At 50.2% G+C, this 19,463-nt stretch overlaps 1 protein-coding gene across 35 annotated transcripts in view; it reads right to left on the bottom strand.

The window, feature by feature from the left end:
* Positions 1 to 19,463, bottom strand: part of IKZF1 (IKAROS family zinc finger 1) — a 95,074-nt gene that overhangs the window by 63,536 nt on the left and 12,075 nt on the right. For 23 of the 35 annotated variants that reach the window (XM_082692810.1, XM_082692804.1, XM_082692812.1 and 20 more), the window contains exons 2-3: positions 17,066 to 17,119; positions 10,113 to 10,232 (exon numbers count right to left, since the gene is read on the bottom strand). In XM_082692810.1, coding sequence (XP_082548936.1) covers positions 10,113 to 10,232; positions 17,066 to 17,105 — 160 coding nt within the window. In that variant the 5' untranslated portion in view covers positions 17,106 to 17,119. Of the gene's footprint in view, positions 1 to 10,112; positions 10,233 to 17,065; positions 17,120 to 17,592; positions 17,829 to 19,463 lie in introns of those variants that run through there. The other 12 variants (XM_082692833.1, XM_082692809.1, XM_082692819.1 and 9 more) reach the window with 9 other exon arrangements.

Here is a 19,463-nt window from a genome sequence, read left to right as displayed (position 1 = left end):
TGGAATCAAGCCTCTGGTTGGATGCCCTGCGTTTCCCCTCATAGCCCCCTCCTCCTTACCCTGCTCCACAAACCCCCACTCCTGTCCACACAGCCATCCACCCAAGTGTTCCCTGCCCCCGTGAACATCGGGAAAATAGTATGGTAGACATGGAGTGCAGGTAACCCAGCTCTGAAAAAAAAAAAAAAAAGGGAAAAAAAAGCTCTAATTTGTAGCATTTGCCAATTTTTGTGGCGTCAGTCCTTCCAGCCCGGAGGGCTTCAAGTTCCCCCCGCTGGTCCCCAGCGAGCCTGGGAGCTTTTCGGAGTCTGGACCCATTGGCATATTCCCGCTGGCTCCAGCCATAGATGGAAATGTGCTTTCTGAGTTCCCTACAGGTATCTGGCACTGGCCCCCACCCCGCACGCCCAAATCCTAACAAGCAAAGGGTGTGAGCAGATCTGCGGTAATGTGCTAACGTAGTTCCCGCTTGGACTGTGAAGAACTCCGGGCTTATCTGGCAGGTCCTGTGGCCCGGCCCCAACCACCGCCGAGCCGTGGAAGCAGGCAGTGAGCTGGCTTCCTGGGCCCGCCGGCCTCAAGGCGAGAGCCTTTTCATCTCACTGATCGAGGTCGTGGAAACTTTGCAGGGCAATGATTTGGGCTCTGCTCTGCGCCTAAAGCTTGCTACTTTTGCATAAAAGGAGGGGAAGCTTGTTTTTTTTTTTTTTTTTTCTGGGTTATATTTACACTTCCCAAATCAGAAAATGTCCTAACCAGATAGGACAGGTGGCAACTGGCAACCACAGCTCAAAGCCTTTTTTTTTTTTTTTTTTTTTCCATTTCTTTTCTGAAACCCCATGTAGAAGGAAAGTTAACGAAATGTCGGTTGGCTGTTTTATAGTCAGAGCTAAGTATGCTTTCAGCAGAGCCGGAACAGAGCAGAATGGGAAATCGGGACCGGCGACCTAGCACCAAAAATGCTGTTTAACTATTTATTCTGGTAGAGAAGAACCCATCTTTATTTCCTTTACTAAATCCGTGAGGTACGGTGTGAGCCTGGTGTTTAAGTTGTCAGTAAAAATACAAAATACTGGTGTCTACGTGTACAAGTAAACAACTTTTCAAAGTGAATGTGCAGCTTTGGAGTCACGAACATGGAGGGAAGGGTCAGGATCAGTGTTTCTCAACTTTCTGCATCCCAGTTTTTCTGCACGTACTCCTTTTTTTAAAAGAAATCCATGGTCAGTTTCCAGGACACCGTGACTCTGTGAATGGGCCCAAAGCTGACCGTGTGGGGATGAGGTGCTTGGGCTCGACGGCAAGGCGTGAATCCAGGCGCTCGCCTGGGTAACAGGTGGGGACGTTTGGGGCGAGGTGTGACACCCACGGCTAACATCCTCCAGTGGGAGGGACAGAGTCAACCAAGGAAGGCTTCTCTGCCCCAAATACCAACTACGCCCACAGAGAAACAGTGACCTCAGATAATCCACATGGTGAACCTTAATTTCAGACCCAGCCTTCGATTCCTTCCCCTTCACTTCCTCTCTCTGGGGTCTGACTTGAGAGAGCAACACCACCCCCATTCTGGGCTCTTATTCCGTACATGCCCTGCACGCCTACTTAGTGCACAGAAGGCCCAGGCGCTGGGGCTGCTGACTGAGCAAATCCCAGAGGAGCGCTTTCTCCCTGAGTGGTGGCAGACCCTGCTGCGAACATGGAGGGTGGGCTCACGTATGGCCCAGAGGGCAGTGGGAGAGAGGCCATGAGGATGTCTGGGGACATGCCACAGATCTGGACAAGGCTAAGGAGGAGCCTGAGCCCAGCTCCTGGATGGCCCCTGTCTGCCTCCCCAGGCCTCCACTCGGGCTGTTATCATGTAATCCTTCCTCTCCACCTGCTCCTTCCTGTTGGCCTTCAAATACACTTTCATACTTTCCTCTTACAAGTCAACCCACGGGCGGGGCTGCCTCCTACCCTCCACCCACTCCCTGGTGCTCCCCGACATTTTCATGTGGGCCTCTGACCCTGCTGAGCTGATTCTGCACCACTCATCTCCCAAAGGCCCCCTTCTCCAGCACAGCTTATCACTCCCACTCTCGGTTATCTTCTCTCCTTATAGCGGCCTCTCCGCCATATTTCTTTCCGGAAATTCTACCTGAATCAAAGAACTTATTCTCTGCCACCTTCCTTGCCTTCTCTCCTAAAACATTACACACATTTATCTCCCAAGACCCTTGGTGTTCCGCTGTCCCTCCCGCAGATCCTAGAGCTAGAACTAGCTCTCTCTCCACCTCTCACCCATCCTGCCTTCCGGAAGGCTCCTTGGCTATGGCTGGCCAACAGATGTCGAATTGGCCCCAACTCCCCATGTGTTCCCATTCCATTCGGGGGAATCACCGCCGTCACCAAAGTGGAGGCTGAGCCACCTCACACATGTTCCCAGAGCGAGTAAGTGGACAAAGACGGTGGCCACAGAGGACAGACATTCCCATCGCCCTGGCTCCTCCCGCCGCAGCCCCTGCACACAGGCACAAATCATGCCTCCATGCCAACTGCCACCTGTGATCTTCGAGCACACAGATCTGGCAGGGTCATGTCCCAGAGCAAGCAGCTTTGTACCTCTCGTTGCCCGCCCTCCTCCCTCTCACCCAGCCACCGCTGTTCCTAAAGTCCAACGTGGCTCCCCTCAGCCAGCTGCTCCAATGTCAACACTGGAGTCCTCCCTGGCCCTCCTCTCCCCTCTGCCCAGCTCAGCCAGGAGCACCTCTTCCTTTGCTACGTCCCTGTCAGTGAGCTCTGCTGGACATGACTGCAGGGCTTCTGAGCCCCACTCCCAGGCCTTGGCGTGAGGGCGTCACCCTGCCACCAAGAAGGGCTCTATCTGCACGAATGTGCTCAAATAGACTTTCCTAAGAGTCGGAGCAGCTGAGGTGGAAACAAACACTACGCCATCAGAAATGGTATCTGCACGAATCCCCACGTGAGCTTAGCCTGGGAAGTCCTCCATGGTGGCCCTGCTCCGGGTCTGACCTTGAGAACCTCTATGGTGTCATGGTCACTGGCATCCAGACACAAGCAGGCAAGGACAGGCTGGCCCTCGTGGGACAGAATGGAACCGGGCTTTGCAGGAGTCCATCGTCCCCATGCACGCCCTCCTGATGGGTGTGTCTTCATGCTGGGTGGGGGGGTGGTCGCAAGAACACCGTCCAGTCTGGCTGGCCTCCTCCACATCCCCTGCTCTCTCCTCAGACTCGGAGGGTTTTGCTACACTGACTGTGTCCTGCTCTCCTCTGTGCCTCATTTCTAACGGATGCCGTCTTTCCATGTGGTCACCGTATCAGGGCCTATCCCTGAAGTCTGCTGCCAACACATGTCCCAGGCACACATCTGCCGGGTCCCCCAGGACATCTCCCAGCGATTACACTGCAGTAGTCCCCATGGAGGACTGTTCTCGGGGAACCCCTCTGCCCAGTGCTTCTAGGTGGGCGGGTGACCCCTGTCCGCACACAGGGACAGAAATGATGGGAAGCCTCCTGCCAGGGACAATGAGCCAGATATGACTGAAGCCAGGGACAGAACCCCAGGGCCAGAGACGCGCCTCCAAGGGAACAACTGTGATCTCTTGTCCAATGCCACCCAGGACACACACACACACACCACATACCACAAACCACACACATGCACACACACCACACACAATACACACGTATGCAGCACGCACATATTACATATAATATACATGCACCACATGCAAACACACACCATACACAACACAAACACACCACATGCAGAAACACAAACCACACACAGTACACATATATACACCATACGTATACTACATACAATATACACACACTACTTGCACACACAACAGGCACACACACCATACCGACACACATTACACATACACTACATATAATACACACACCACATGCATAAACACATACTACATATACTGTACAGATGCACACATCACACATACTATACACACGCACACAGACACACAACACACACATATGCACCACACACTCACATACCACATAAACACACTTAAACACATACCACATACACGCCACATATACTATACACAAACACACACATATATACCACGCATCACACAGCCACAGACACACACTATGGACAAGATATACACAGCACGTGCAGAAACACACACACCACACACACACACACACACACACACACAACACACACACAGAGCAGTTTCAGTTTCCTTCAAGGAATGTTCTGCATGGTGTGCTGTCCGATCCCACCCGACCACACCAATGCCTGGTGCAAGATGGTCCCGGAGCAGCCCACGGTCTCTTGCTTTCCCTGGGGGAACCCACACACTGTACTGCTCCGCAGCAGGGCGCACGCCTCCCACATGCCGTGGCTGGCCAACAGAGTGGAGGTGCTAAAAAAATAGTAACTTTTAGATGGGAAGCAATGCACCTGCTATGTCACAGCCTTTCTTCCCAAAACCTGACAGTCTCAGGGAAAATCCTTGTTTTAAGGCTACATCTCCTGTTTGGTGAGATGCGGGAAAATGAGAGTCTTTCCAACAGGAATCGTCTTGGTTTGGAAATGTCCTGGTGACAACACGTCCCCTGTCCATGAGGCGTTCCAAGATAGGGGAACCACAAGATGAGTGATGCAGAATTTTACAAATTTCTCCACTCTTGCACAACACGTCAGCTACCGAGAGGCGCAAGGAAACCAACGCAGCGAGGGGAGCCAGGATCTGAGAGATACTTGGCTTTTAGTTTTTGCTCCAAGGAAAATACAAAAACCCCAAACCCAAGACAGCCAGCCCGCTGAAGTCCAGCAAACAGTTTTTGGCTTTGTGCCCGCAAGGACGCCTACCATCCGGGCACGCTTGCGCTGGTGGCAGCAAACGCTCAGATGCTGCTAGATAATATGTCTCCTTAGCTAAAATGGGGTTTATCAGTTCAGAAGAGATGCGTTTCACAGATAAAAACAACTTCCTCTAACTGCTGATTAGATAAGCAGGCTTAGCATCCGTCCTCACAGCCAGCTGCCCAATCTCCAATTAGACCAAGCTCACTTTCTCTTTCCATCGGGAAGAGCTCTCTGCACCTCCCCCACCCCCACCACCGCGGGCTGCCCAGAAGCGCTCCAGCCACGAGTCGCCTCACTGCGCTGTCTTGGGATTCTGCCTAAACTTGATCATGAAGGTGACATGTGGTGCAGGAGTAGCCGAGCGACCCTATGTTAGTTTTCTGAGCCATCTGTCCTCGAATGCAGGACTCGGTGAAGTGATTTTTACTTTGGTGGAATACATTAAAAAAAAAATAATAATAATAAAATTTATGTTTTCACATACTTAATTACTTTCCTGGATTCCAGGGAAAGAAAAAAAAAAGGAGAAACAAAATCTAGATTTATTTTTCTTTCCTTTTCTGCCAAGGTGAACCTCACCCTGGACAAAGGATTGAAGAGAGAGACCCCGAGATCAAACCAGTTTAGCTTTGAGAAGGCGACAGCGTCTTGCTGCAAACACCACGCCGTGACACGCGACCTCTGAGAGTGAAGTCCTAAAACACCCCACAGGCGAGACCACGGTGATCACCTCCCAGCTTGGGGGGCGGGTCCCACGAGAGAGCAGCGGCAAAGAGGAGGTGGTTCCAGAACCGAGTGGGGCCTGTAGACGAGTCTGCTCTCATCCACGCACAAGCCCAGGGTGAATGAAGAGTAGTGAAGACCCAGGGATGAGTATGCAAACTCATCCCAATTATCCAATTATCCGCTGTGGCATGCCCTGCACAGCCCCGGGGGGAACTCCAGTCTCGGCCTCCTGCTGGGCCAGCTGGGCTGTGCTTGGGGGAGCCGCGTCCCCATCAGTCCCACAGCACTATTACGTCTCTGCTCAAGGTCAGGACACGGACACCTGCACCCGCAGGGAGCCCAGAAGGAAGATGGGGAGGGCACTGAAGAAAGGAAGAAAATAAAAAAAGCTTTTAGTTTTGCTCCTCTGCGCCCCCGGATGCCAGCCTGGCATCGTTGTTCCTCCAAAGCTGCTGGCCCGCGGAAGGAACCCTAAGTCGTCCTCTGCTTCCCTGGCCCGGCTGCCGTGGTAGGGCACGTCCGTGTGCGGCTGCCTTTAGAGGTCACCGAGTACACGGTCTGCGCACAGCAGTTTCACACACAACCACTTCAGAGAGGTGAGAGCTCTCTCATTTTTACAGCGACCACTTCAGAAGTACAAGCTTCCATCCTCTTAAGTAGACTGAATCCCTCCCTGCCTGCAAGTTCTCCTCTGAGTCTAACTTCAGTGCTTCAAGCTGCACTTCCGAGCTCGGGCCCAGAATCGGGCCCAGAATCGACCAGAGGCCTCCCAAGGTTGCTCTGGCATCTGCTCCCTATCCCTCCTTCCCTCTCTCTTTTAATCCAGGGGGCCGTATTTCCACACAGTCCTCCAGTATCCCCTCAACGTGGGGTGAAGGCCACCTGGGAATAGCCCACTGTCCCTAGAAACACCACCACCCATCCCAGGTGGCTCATTTCTACCACTCCCGCCAGTATGCTGGAGACTAGGGTTGAGGTTCCACGTGTCTACACCTGGTCTTAAGGGCTCATGGCTTTTCTGAAGCATCCCTTGTCTCTTAAAGCAGACAGGCAAGGGGTCTGCGTGGCTAAAGATTTCCCACCGTCTGGCATCTGGCTGTTTGTCCTTCTGCTTGGGTCTGGCAATGGCCAGCACTCCTGAGCTCTCCGTTCAATTTTTTTTTTTTTAAGATTTTATTTATTTATTTGACAGAGTGAGCAAGTGTATGTGAGAGAGGACACAAGCAGGGACAGAGAAAGAGGGAGAAGCAGGCTCCCCGCTAAGCAAGGAGCCCGATGCAGGGCTCGATCCCAGGACCCTGAGATCATGACTTGAGCCAAAGGCAGATGCTTAATGACTGAGACCCCAGGTGCCCCCCAAGCTCTCTATTCTGATCCCTCTCTTGTGGTTTGCCTATCCCTGGGATCAATTTCTTTATTATTATTATTAATAAATTGCTCTTCCACATTAAGAAATGTGCTCCGCACATTACTTTTTTTCTCTCTCCCTTCCCTCCAACAAAGCCCCAACAGGTGCCCTCACCCCTTATCTCCTGCATCTTTGAAAGCCCTATTTTGCACAAATTGCTTTCTTTTTCTGCCTTTTACTGTCCTTTTTCCACCTGCCTTTGCTGCTCTGTCTTCAGCAAAGTGTGTTTCTCTGTTTTCACGTGACCCTGGAAGCCCTTCTGCAAGATGAGTTTCGCTGCTGTTGCGAAAATGAGGAAACGGGCTCAGTAGCAACAGTCTGGCCAGAGGCACCCGGCTGGGAGAGGGGCTGGGACGTGGCCCTTTTGAGTCTGAGCTGCATCTTCTCAGCGTTGCCTTCTCCCCTGCGCCACCCGCCCTCTCCATCCCTTTTCTAGAACCTGTGCTCAACAAAGGCACTTGTCTACGTGCTTGACTACTTCTGGGCAGGGAGGGGCTGCTTATGGTTTCCTGTTGTCTGTCCTCTGACGCTCCTCTACTCTTCTGCCTTCTTCCCACAGAGCCGAGGACACATAGCTTCAAATGTGCCTCCCCGTCCTCCTGGGGGACGACTCCCCTGCCTTTCCCCACTGTCTCCCATTGCTCTGCATACCTAATTTGTTTAATGTTCCCTATGATGGGCCACTTCCATCGACACCAACCACCGCACACGAATGCTAGCTGGTTTCCCTCGAAAATCCCAAGGATGGTTTCTAAAAATTCATCTCCTGGAAGCACAGGTGACGTCTTGATGGCTCTTGGGACACGGGCTTCTGGGATTCTCCGTCTCACTGCCCCATTCCTTCAAACCCTTCTCCTCTTGCCTGCTTGACTGTCTTCTGTGCTTTTGCATTTCTGGACCTCCTGGCAGAGACCCGTCGCCTCTTTGGCCCTGGCCCTGGCCCCTCCCCGAAACAGTGTCTTGCCACCCGCTGCAGATGGCTTTCCTCACCCGCCCTACGGCGTGGCCATGGCTTTACAAACTCAGCAAAGAGGTTTGTCAGGTGTTTTAAATTTTGTAATTCTGGAATTTGTTACAACCTTCATCCTACAAGAAGAAGCGGAAGCAAATCCTATCCCATCGCAGGCAGCCTCAAGGGAGCACCGGCAGGAAGCCGCAGGGAGTCACGGAGAAGCACACCCCTGCCCCCAGCTCCATACCACACCTGCCCCCGGCTCGCTGGCACCTAGAGCTCACGCCTCAGCCAAGAAACCCAGCCCGGGACGCAGTCAGCAGTGCCCACCAGGGGCCTGGTGACCTCGCCCCAGCCGAACCTTCCAGGCCCTGGCGGCTGACAAGGGACAGTGTACCTAGAATATTCTGAAGGCAGCTACAGGGAGCATGTACTGACCGCCACCAAGCGCCCTGCGTGCTGTCCTCTGCTCTCCAGGAATCAGGCGACTTTCAGTTCTCTAAAGGACACCCATCAACACCAGGGCTCACGGGCTGCAGGGCAGCTCTGGGGATGTCGGGGAGCGCTCCCTGGTTTCCCCAACAATGAACCCAGAGTCCTAATGCTGATGGCTAGGCTCTCGGATCACTTGAGAGCTTAAGTGAGCACCTAATTTCTTCTGAGCGCCCCCCCATGTCCCAGGTGGGTCATGAGCCTGTGCTTGTTGCCACTCAAAGTGCAGAGAATAGTTCCCACGTCACTGGTGGTTTCAAGGTCGGATGAAGGAGACAAAGCAGGGCCGCCTGACATTAGCCATTCATGCGCCACCTTTGCAAGCTTTTATCATATATGTGCACCCTCACTGCCTAAATAGTTTTACTGGAATCTGACTTTCTACCTTATGTAAATGTGTCTTGAGAGGCAGTGTAACAGTAGCATGGTATATGATATACCAGAAACACTTGCAACAAACGCAAGACAGTCTTAAAAATAAATGCATCGATGAAAAAGAAGCATGCTCTTGTGTGTCCCAACTCTGGGAACCCCTGAAATGATGTGTGGAGAGCAGAGTGAAAAATCCAGAAGTGTGTGTGTGTGTATTTTATATGTGTGTGTGTGTATATATATATATATATATATATATATATATACCCAAAGTTTCACTGGTTTCTAAGACATGAAGACATAGAAAATGCATTTCTTAGTTACTACATCAGGATGTCCTATAGAGACAGAGCTGTGATGGTCTTCATAATGAACCTTAAGAACGTCACACGCATCGCCCTCCTTGGCTGTGGGGGCTCACACCTGCCCCACACAGGATCCATCCCACCTCGTGACCTCTGCTCACCCTTCATGATACTCTTTTGTGCACATAGGTGGCTCTTAGTGTCACCTTCTTTTTTTTTTTACTTTAAAAAATGAAAGAGAAAATAGGTATTCTAAGGAATTGCTGACTCATTATCTCATGAGAACATGGTTTAAATGTGTGAAAACTAGTCTTGGAGTTAGAAATCAAGTCTCACATTGACTCTGTGACCTTGGACATTTCGCTGAACTTCTGGGGGACTCCGTGATAAAGACAGCAGACCAGGTTTTGCAGACATGACCTGTGCTGTGCACATTAACCCCAGGGAGAGGCTGCAGGAATGTACGTACCTACCTCTGGATGGAAAAGGGATGCACACAAAGGCATTTTGACATTTAACCATTTCTATGCCTTGAATTTCATACTTGGAGTTGCATTTGGCATTGGAGAAACATGGCCGAGTGGGATAACATAAAATGGACAGGTCTGGCTTGCTCTAAACCGAAGCTCTAAAACAAACTTGTTTTTCCAAAGCACATAAAATGGATCATTTTCACTACCTACAATCCATAATATCACATGTTCCTGCAGCACCGAGGGGATGGGAGACGTTCTAGGGATGTGCCCCCACAGCGGGGAGCTCTTCCCCCCCGCCACGTGGTCCCCACGTGGGGGTGTCACTCCTCCGTGATGCCTCTCTAACCTCTGGCACACCGGGACCCCACGCGGCTGCTCTTTATCCCGCATCTCCTTCCCATGGCGGTTGAGGAGAAACAGCAGGTCCGATGATCTCACCCCCCAACCACTGACTGTGGAAGGATATGAAGGGACCGAGGTGTTAATGGGCACAGAGCGTGTGACAGCCCGCCAACGGGACACCTGGACGGCCGACTCACCCACTCCTCTCTCACTCTTGGAGCTCTGCTGTCCGCCGGACGTGGTGGAGAGGTCTTCAGGGACCGGCATGGGCTCGTCCCCATCATCAGGGGTGTCACTCACTGGAGGGCTTTCCTTCCCTGAGGAAACAAGCAACAGCTTGAATTTCTAAGGCTGTGGTCGCCTACAGCACGGGCAGCAGGGACCCTGCACACAGATGCATTTAGTTGTATGTTACGTGTAATACACAGTGATTATTTAATCAGAATGAACAGTGGTCGTCGGACATTATCATGGTCACTTTTCCATGCCAAGTGACCAAACTCCCATAATTTTGTTTATGACGTCTGTGTCATAACCTGTTGCATGGCTACTCCAGGATTTATTTAAATCCTTTTTTAATTTTTGAATTTATGTGGTTTCCAATCTCTTTCCCTGTTAAGCAATACTGTGGCAAACATCCTAGTGGCCAGCTTCTGCCCGTGTTCTCAGTCAGGTGTTCCAGAAGTCTCAAGAGTGGGTCAAAAGGCAACTATGTTATTTTTTTTTTAAAGATTTTATTTATTTATTTATTTATTTGTCAGAAAGAGAACACAAGACGGGGGGAGAAGCAGGCAGAGGGACAAGCAGTCTGCCTGCTGATCAAGGAGCCTGATGCGGGACTTGATCCCAGGACCCTGAGACCATGACCTGAGCTGAAGGCAGAGGTTTTAACCCACTGAGCCACCCAGGAGCCCCAAGCATCTGCCCTTGTAAGTCTTACCACCCGTTATCCCACATTTTTTCCTCCAAGATGGTCCAATCTACCCCCTTGTAAGTGGGCTTTGTTCCACCTTCAGACTAATTGTCATTCAAGGTCATCTGACCGGTTATCTTGCTCAGAGCTCTACATTCTGGGTCTGCTCACTGCCCTTTAAAGACCCAGAGAATATTCTGCTAGTGACCCACTTTAATCCAACCAGGTGGGAAAAGCAAGCTTGCAAAGAGCAGGAATGCGGAATCTGAGGCCTCTTGGGGCCACCATTCCTTCTGTGGAATTCTTGTCTTTGAAACACGAAAACAGGATCCACACAACTATCAAGCGGCTTATCCTGCACAAAATGAGATTGACTGAAGGAAAGTGTTTCCCTGACAGACGGCCATAGCAACTGTGACTGTATCAGAGGCTCCAGCAACGGGGAACCCGCCTCTCCCCCACTCCCACCCTACTCCCAGAAATCCAGCACTGGGAAGCCACAACTGGCAGAAAACGTGCTTTTTTTCCTTTGAAACTGAAACACCTGTATCTCCCAACCCAGGCATTACTTAAAATTAGGTTAGGAGACACAAACCACATGCAAGGAACAGATGGTAAGGCCCAAAGCTGATGTGAAATAACCCATCAGAGCCGCTCCAGAAGACCAGGGGAGATGCCAGCCCTAAATGATGCCAACAGAGAAGAGGAAGGCGGGGGTCACACGCCTGCCGGCTGGGCTGCTGACCCGGCTTCCAGGCAGAGGACATCCCCACACAGACGAGCCCAGACTTTGGCGAGGATAGTGCTGAAAACTAGAAAACCTGGCCAGGAAGATCGAAGTGTGCTTGCACGTTTTTATAACTGTCTGGAAGAGCAACACCCACACTCCGGGGGACGGACAAGACGCGCTCAAGTGTCCCCGGGAGAGGACGTGACCTCATGGGCAGGCACGGAGGGAATGTTTTGGGGGACAGCCGTGCATTCTCTGGGAACAAGACACTGTAGCAGAATATTTCAGCTTAGCTGCAGCTGCCACAAGTGGCAGGTTTTCAGAAAGAGCATTATTGGGTCTATCTGGACAGCGAACGTGAGACGTGTCATTAAAGGCAGGGCGGGATTATAAGGATTTCACAAGAAAAAAACAAAAGCTGGAGAGGAACTGATGGAAAGCCTCGTTGATATGCATTAGGTCAGTGATATTTCCAGGGCTCTAAACGGTGAGAAGTAACAGTAACTAAAAGTCTCGTGCTCAATTCCACAAATGTGGAACCACTGAACGGGAGAAAGTAGGAGGCAAATGGACCATCTGATAACTGGGTTTTCCTTACCTGTGCCTCGAGCAATGGTTTTCAGACTTAGAGGACTTCAGGGAGGTGGTCAGATTGTACAGAACTTCAGTACATAAAACCAGACTTCAGTGCCAAGTGGGGGCTAATGCGGGGGGGGGGGAGGGGAGGAGACTGGAGACCCAGGCCACCTGCCTTCTCAAAGACCTCCTGAGGACTCCCCCTCCCCCAAAACAGACAGTGGAGACCTCCGGATGAGCCAACTGACTCAAGATTAGAGGTGTATAGAGCAAGGTGGTGTGCACGTGCGTCTTGGTGACTAATCGGGTATCATTATTATGGGGTGGGCGTGGGACGCTGAGCAACAAAACTTTATGGGCATGTTTTATCTGCCCTGTGACACTTCCTTTTGGAGTACTCCATGACCTCCCTGGTTGAAGAATTAGGACTTATCCAATGGAGGTACATGGGTCTCTGCTCTACTTAGCTAAAGCATGTCCAAGTAACTCTAATTATTCTTCTCGTAATTTAACTGCTCTGTGGGTTAGGGGATAAGGCTAATCACACCTTACTGAGGATGGTTATATCTTAGAAGTGCCTGCTAAGGGTTCTGTGGGTCTGGACGGGCTCCTGCACTGAATGAAATGCCAGATCTCCAGCACCCAACAGCCCATGCCTCAGTCCTCCCACTGCTTCCTGCACGGGGAGAAAGAGGAAGAAGAAAGCAGCAGGGAGGGTGAGTCCAAGATGCATGGGTCAGACAGAGCAACGGGAGCTCCCTATGTGGGAGAAACACAGGGGCAGAAGGGACTGTAAACTGTCGTCCCCGGCATAGACCTAGAGGAGAGGGGAGTGAGGGAACAGTCACCCGTCCACCACCTCGAAGGGCCCTGCTGTCACACAGTCTCCGCTCACCTTCGCTCAGTGAGAGATTTTAGGAGGAGGCCTGATTTGCCTAAAACCCCTAAAGTCTGGGTGGTGCTGAGGCTGACTTACTCCCATGAGCCCTGGTGCCCTATGGCCCTGGATTCGCTCACGCTTGGAGATTTCTACGGTGAATACGGACCACTTTGGGAAAACCTTCCGGTCAAGCGAAGATTGTTCATGTGTTGATTTTAAACAAATTCGCCTCATGAACCACTGAAAAGGCAAAGCCATGCAAAGATCATAAGAGATACAAAAGTAAGGTTGTTAGATCAAGTCAACGCATCCCAACACACAGTCGACCTGGGATACAGTTCGGACAGAAACATGGAGGAAGTCACCTCTTTAAGAGAGTTTCCTCAACAGATAAATAAAGCTAAAAACCATGATTTTGGTCTAACTCACAGGGCTCCTGTGAAGATAAAATAATAATGTGTGTGAGTGTGTATATGCTGAAGAAGCCTATGGGTCCATTTCTAAATGGCAGCCCACCACGGAAGCATGAGGTCTGTGTGCACCAAGTGCTCTCACTTCTCCCAAGTTCACGTAGAAAGACAGGCAACATGTGGGGCCGTAGACAGCGAGAGATTGAGTGCTCCTCCTGGAATAATTTAGGAAGTGCAATGTAATCTCACTTAGAAAAACGAAAGAAACTTCTTAGCAATTATTTAATCTTACTACTTGCTTTTGCTTCAAATAAAGCATTACCTGTGAGAAGTGTTTGGGGCAAATTAGATGAGAAAATTGTATAATGAGCTTATCAAAAGCAAGCAAGTTAATTTCTCAAGTAGATTATAATTCATCCAACAAAGTTCTGTGAGTCCCCATCTCCCAAGTGCAGGAGTGGCTTTTATATGCAATTACCCAGGGGAACATCATTCCTGGGGGTAAAGAACAAGTCAGAACACAGACTCCCAACTCTAGAACAGTGGAAACGCTTGCATCCCAGCGTCCTGTCTGGCTCCCTGTGGGACTTCTGGTCCGTTCCTGAAATTTCCCCAATCTCAGCTCCCTGAAAATGGAAAATGGTACCTGTATCTTCTTCACTGGGGGCTTGTAAAGTTGAGGAGAGACAACACCCAGGGCAGTGTTTGGTAAACGTAAGCATTCGATCAAGCGATTTCCTAGGATGACCTTTTCCACTTCTATTTTAGTAGAAATGAGCTTCGTTTCTCTGAGCAAACTATGCTGCCTACAGAGCATACTTCTTGCTTCTGTGTCCCAACAAACATCACAAATACCGTTGAGAACACTTCCTGTACTGCTTTCAGGAGTCAGAGGATCCTTAAAAATCCACTGGCTCACATCTCTCATTTTGCAGTGACATGACAGTGCTCTGTCCAGGAGGCAGAATGGGACCTCTCTCAGGTTCTATAGTTGGGGACAGAGATGGACATAGATACTGGCCTCACTATGTCTCTTCCCTTAGAAATCAAAACAAAAAATAATGTGTAGGCATAAAAATATTTTGGAAAGACTGACAAAGAAGAAAGAGACAAAACAAAAACAAAACAACCATACACACACACAAACTTTACCCAAAGAATGAATAAGATATGCCCTAAAGGAAAAACCATCAGAAAGAAAGGATCAGGTGATTTGGTGGGGGGGAAGTCAGATATTAAGTATTTCTTTCTTTTTCAGGTGAATATTTCTCAGATACTGATGGAACTGTTGATCCTGGAGCATCTGAACCCAGGAACCTGGCAACTTCCTGGTTCACCTTAGAAAGTTTGTTGTTTTCTTTCTTGGGGGCAAAACCTGACCATGAAGAATTTTCTGGGGGAAAGACGGAGACTGAGTAACATATGCCTCCACAGATCAAGAATGTCAACTCCTGTTTGACTAAATGCATGTCCTCCTTCTTTTTTTTTTTTTTTCTAAGATTTTATTTATTTATTTGAGAGAGAGGGAGAGCATGGGAGCACAAGCAGGGGGCAGGGGCAGAGGGAGAGGGAGAAGATACTCCCCACTGACCAGGAAGCCCGATGCGGGACTCGATCCCAGATCCCAGGACCCTAAGCTGAAGGCAAACACTCAACCAACTGAGCCACCCCTGTACATCCTTATTCTATAACTGACAGTACCCTCAATTTTCAGAAATGGAAAAGACAAAGTGATGTGACTAGGTTTGAGTTGGAGAAGCAGCAAGAATTAGAAGAATCCTTCAGATCTTTAGGAAAAATGGCAGGACCCTTCAGATGCCCCATGGGCTGTGCAGGACACTTCAAATTTCATCGACCAAGAATGCTATTAGTGTTTTGGAAGTACCACCTCCCTTGCATACAAACTAAATTTCAGATCCCGTCTTGAACCTTCTTGACCACAAAAGAGTTTCATTTTTCAGGCAGTCTCGGGCCATGGGTGTTACAGGCAAACAATGGATCATGGAATACTCCATCATAAACTAATGATGTACCAAATGGTGAGGAATGTAAAATAATAATAAAAATTAAAAAAGAATAAAACGTTTTTTTAAAAAGAAACCTCTTAAGCCAAAAGCAAAACCTATACCCAAAGGGGAAAAAAAAAAAAAAAAAAAAAAGAAAAAGAAACCAAACAAACAACACCAACAAAAAAAAATCAAAGAATTTGTTCAAGGAAAACAAATATGCAAGTAGAACTTAAAGCTAGTAGATACTACCTGTAAAGCAAATGGCAACCCCTCTTCCACAGCCCGTCCCTCCCTCCCGTCACCAAGCTGCCTAGGGGAAGTCTAGGTTAATAAATCTCTTTCCAGAACCTTCTCCAGCATGCATGCAAGTGTGTAGGAATGGTGAGTGTGTGCGTGCATGTGAGATGCGTGTTTATTTTACAGAATGGATCACACTTTGCGTGCCATCCCGAACGCGGCCTGCCTGTCAGCCTAGGTCTCAGACGTGTTCCGCTATGAAGGTGTTCACACCGACCCCGTTTGGAAGAGTGGGACAAACAAGTGTGAAGAGATGCCCCAGTTTTTTGGACATCAGAGCCAATGCTGCTCCAATACTCTTTGTGCTTACGGGTGCATCTCCAGGGAGAACTCCTTCGTAGCCCCAAGAGCTCAAGCCCACACTTGTCGAATGACCGGAATCGCTGGCCCAAAGGAGGCAGGGGATGTCTGGGACCGTGGCAAGAACTCGACTGTCTCCCCTGCACATGCGTCAGTGAGCGGGCAGCCACCAGGTTGGGCAGCAGCCACTCAGACTGAGGGGCAGAATTCAATACAAACTTGCAAACGGGTGGGGGGGCAGGTCAGCCGGGCCCAGATGACAAGGCCAGGCCATCCTGCCCCAGACGCCCACCCAGGACTGGCCATGAGCCTGGGCGGCCCTAAAAGGTAAAATAATAAAAACCCACAGCCCACAGGGGCTGCTCTTGCAGTGGACACCTCGGGGTTCAGGACCAGACACCAGGGGGGCTTCTTATGCCTAGGAACATGGGAGCCATGGGGGCTTTGCTGGACGGGCTGGTGGGTCACCCCGCTCAGCACCGACTAGCGGGACAGTCTGTGACCCGCCCCTTAGGCTTTATGTCCCATTCCCGACTGCTCCACTTCCTGGTCTCCCAAGATGACAAGAGCTGCATCAAATATGGCTTGAAAGAAGATGTAGCTGCTTCCAAGCTTACCAGATATTCTAAGTTGTGCCTCAAAACTATGCTTTTCAATTTCTTTCTCCAGCTCCTCCTCCCCCCCGCCCCCTCCTCCATCTCCCACTTAAACACCTCAATTGGCACCTGCTTGGGGTCCAGAGCAGACTCATCAGTCACTCCTCCCTCCACAAGAGAATCAACATATATTGGACCTTTTCCAGGGTGCTCTCAGATTTTCCAGCAGAACTCATTTTATGCTTGGAGATTTTTCTATTCAGGTTCTCCAATAGGGATGAACTCTAAGACTTGACATAAAACATTGACACAACTTCCATCTTGGTCTTCCCTTCTGCAGGACAGCCTGTCTTCCTCCCTCAGGAAGACAGCGAGCGCCTTGGCCCCGGCACCCTGGAGAGGGGTCCTCATGGGCCCCCCATGCCCCACAGGGTCTCACCTGAAACTCGGGACATGTCTTGACCCTCATCAGCGTCCATTGTCCTCGGGTTATCTGAGAAAGAGAGGAAGGGATTTTAGCTTAAAGCAAATTACTAATAAGATAGAGAGAGAGAGAGAGACACGTTCTATGTATTTAACAACAAGGTTATCTACCAAGAATAATGCATTTTCCTCCTCACATACTTGCTGGAGTATCAGACTGGCACAGACCTTGATCCTTTTAAAAACAGCATTACAAAGATTTATAAAAATATCATTACAAGCACAGGAGGACCAAATTTGTTATTTATTGTTAATTTCCTACTGCATAATAACCCAAAATGCAAACTGACTGCAACAAAATTAAGCAGAAAATTAAATGGCCCTGGGTCATTGTAGGCACAGAATTCATTCTCTTGGCTGATCCATAGTTATGTTCTTTCTAATTTACTGAGCATGCATCGATGAACCTTGAGTCAGCTTGGTGACACGCGTACAATCAGCAATCAAAAAACGAAGCAATTTGCTGAAGAATGTCTCATTTACCCAGGCAGGGCTGCATCTGTGAGCAGCTCTCGCACTCCCTCCATCAATAATGAATACACCTCCAGCCTGGCAGATGGGCAACGCGGGCGCGTCCGTCTTTGTCCGCCACTGGCTCAGGGACCCTGCCTCCGACGTCGCCCATGCGCTCACGCAGGGAGAAGGGAAGCTCACGCAGCAGCAAAGCCAAGCGGGGAGAGCACCCACACCTTCCTGTTTGCTGACACATGGCTCGGCTCCTCACATCGGTTTTAAAAAACAGAAAACCAACTGGGAAGAGCCGCCCTTGGTGGTGACAGCCAATGTAACTGCCTTGAGGGGTGAGCTGCCGCACATGCTGGTGGGGGCAGTCGGGCCCTTGACTGCCCTCGGAGATCATAGGTGCCCTAGGGGATGACCCCTGGGAGCCCAGGGGAAAGGGAGATCTGTGGCCAGCGGCGGATGACCTCAACCAAATCTGCTCGTTTATGCTCTGTTGGACAGTTGACAGGACAGACCCTTCTCGAAGCAACACACTGAGTCCATCTGTTGGCTCTAACTCAGGTCACCTCTGTTTCTTGGGGGGGGGGTGCCTCTGCCTCTTTGGTTCAGGTGTGTGGATCTGAGTGTGAGGCCAGTTTGCAGCAGACCTGGCCACGGGTCGGGGGTTCAGGGGACTGAACTATGCAGGCAGGGGCGGATACGTGCGTGTATAGAACAGCCTTTATGGTCCCCCTGGAGTCCATATTTTCAATTTCTGTAGTATCAGTACAAGTCACGAAGAAGACACGAATGACTGTCACTTTTTCTGGATGGGGAGGGGTTTTCATCTATTTCTGAAAGTCACTGAACCGGTCTGAAGCGTGACCTGATTTTTCCAGGCTGCTGTGGGGCACAGGGGTATGGCCGCTGGCCACAGAGGGGGAAGAAGGCCCTTGACCTCACGTGGGTTCTGCCGCAAGACTGAGGGTCCACAAGCCAGGTGAAGCCAGACAAACCAGCCCTGGGAACCAGCTCAAAACTGCCTGTGCGCCCAATGTCTCATGGCCCCCTACGTGAAAATCTATGATTCTTCTGAAACCATCCAAACAATTACAGAGAGACAGGATGGGCTCCCATGAGAAAAATCTTTGTCATCTTTGGGTGGCATGAATGTGGGGTTCTACTCAGTGAAGGTGGGCACAGTGCGGCGTCACTGACCTGTCTTCAAGCGCCCTGAGTTGAGTGGCGAGACAGACGGCATTACTCAAATCTTGTTGTGACAAATCCTGGACTAACACAGAATCTGTAGAATGTTGACTTGGACCCTTCTCGCCATGCAAGTGACACATTTTTTACAACTTTTTTTTTTTTTTAACAAAGACAAGAAAATGCCCATAAGTTCCACACACACAGTGCTTTTTACAAAAACAGGACACTAAACATATTCCAAATGTCCTCTTGTAAAGTGTTTTTTCATTGAATCTGTCACGTGTCTTTTATTTTGCAAATCTACATCAATGTCCTCAGTTCAGTGGCTACACACTTTTCAGCTGAAGGACTGATTTATCCGGTACCCCAGTGTCAATCCAAGCTAAGTGCAACTAGAGAATTACTGTTTCCTCAGGCCCCCATCTTGGCTCTAAGGGAGAAGGTGTCCCCCGTCGAGGCACAGTGGGGACCCTCTGCGTTTGAGGCCAGGGCACAATCCATTCCCACCAGGTTCCCCATCATGCATCTGCTGGTTCACGTGGGAGATGTGACAAGTGCCACAAAGCAGAACACAGATGGTCCGAGTCCCAGACCAAGCTCTTTTGGGTGGGAGAGCCCTTGTCCTGGGCAGTCCCCTGGCTTGTGCGTCCGATGTGTTCTTTCCTGGAGGCAGGCCCCCCAGATCCCCCCACGCCAGCAGCCTC

This window comes from Mustela nivalis, assembly GCF_964662115.1.
Source record: "Mustela nivalis genome assembly, chromosome: 12".
Classification (NCBI taxonomy): domain Eukaryota; kingdom Metazoa; phylum Chordata; class Mammalia; order Carnivora; family Mustelidae; genus Mustela; species Mustela nivalis.
This window is presented reverse-complemented; position numbering and strand designations above follow the sequence as displayed.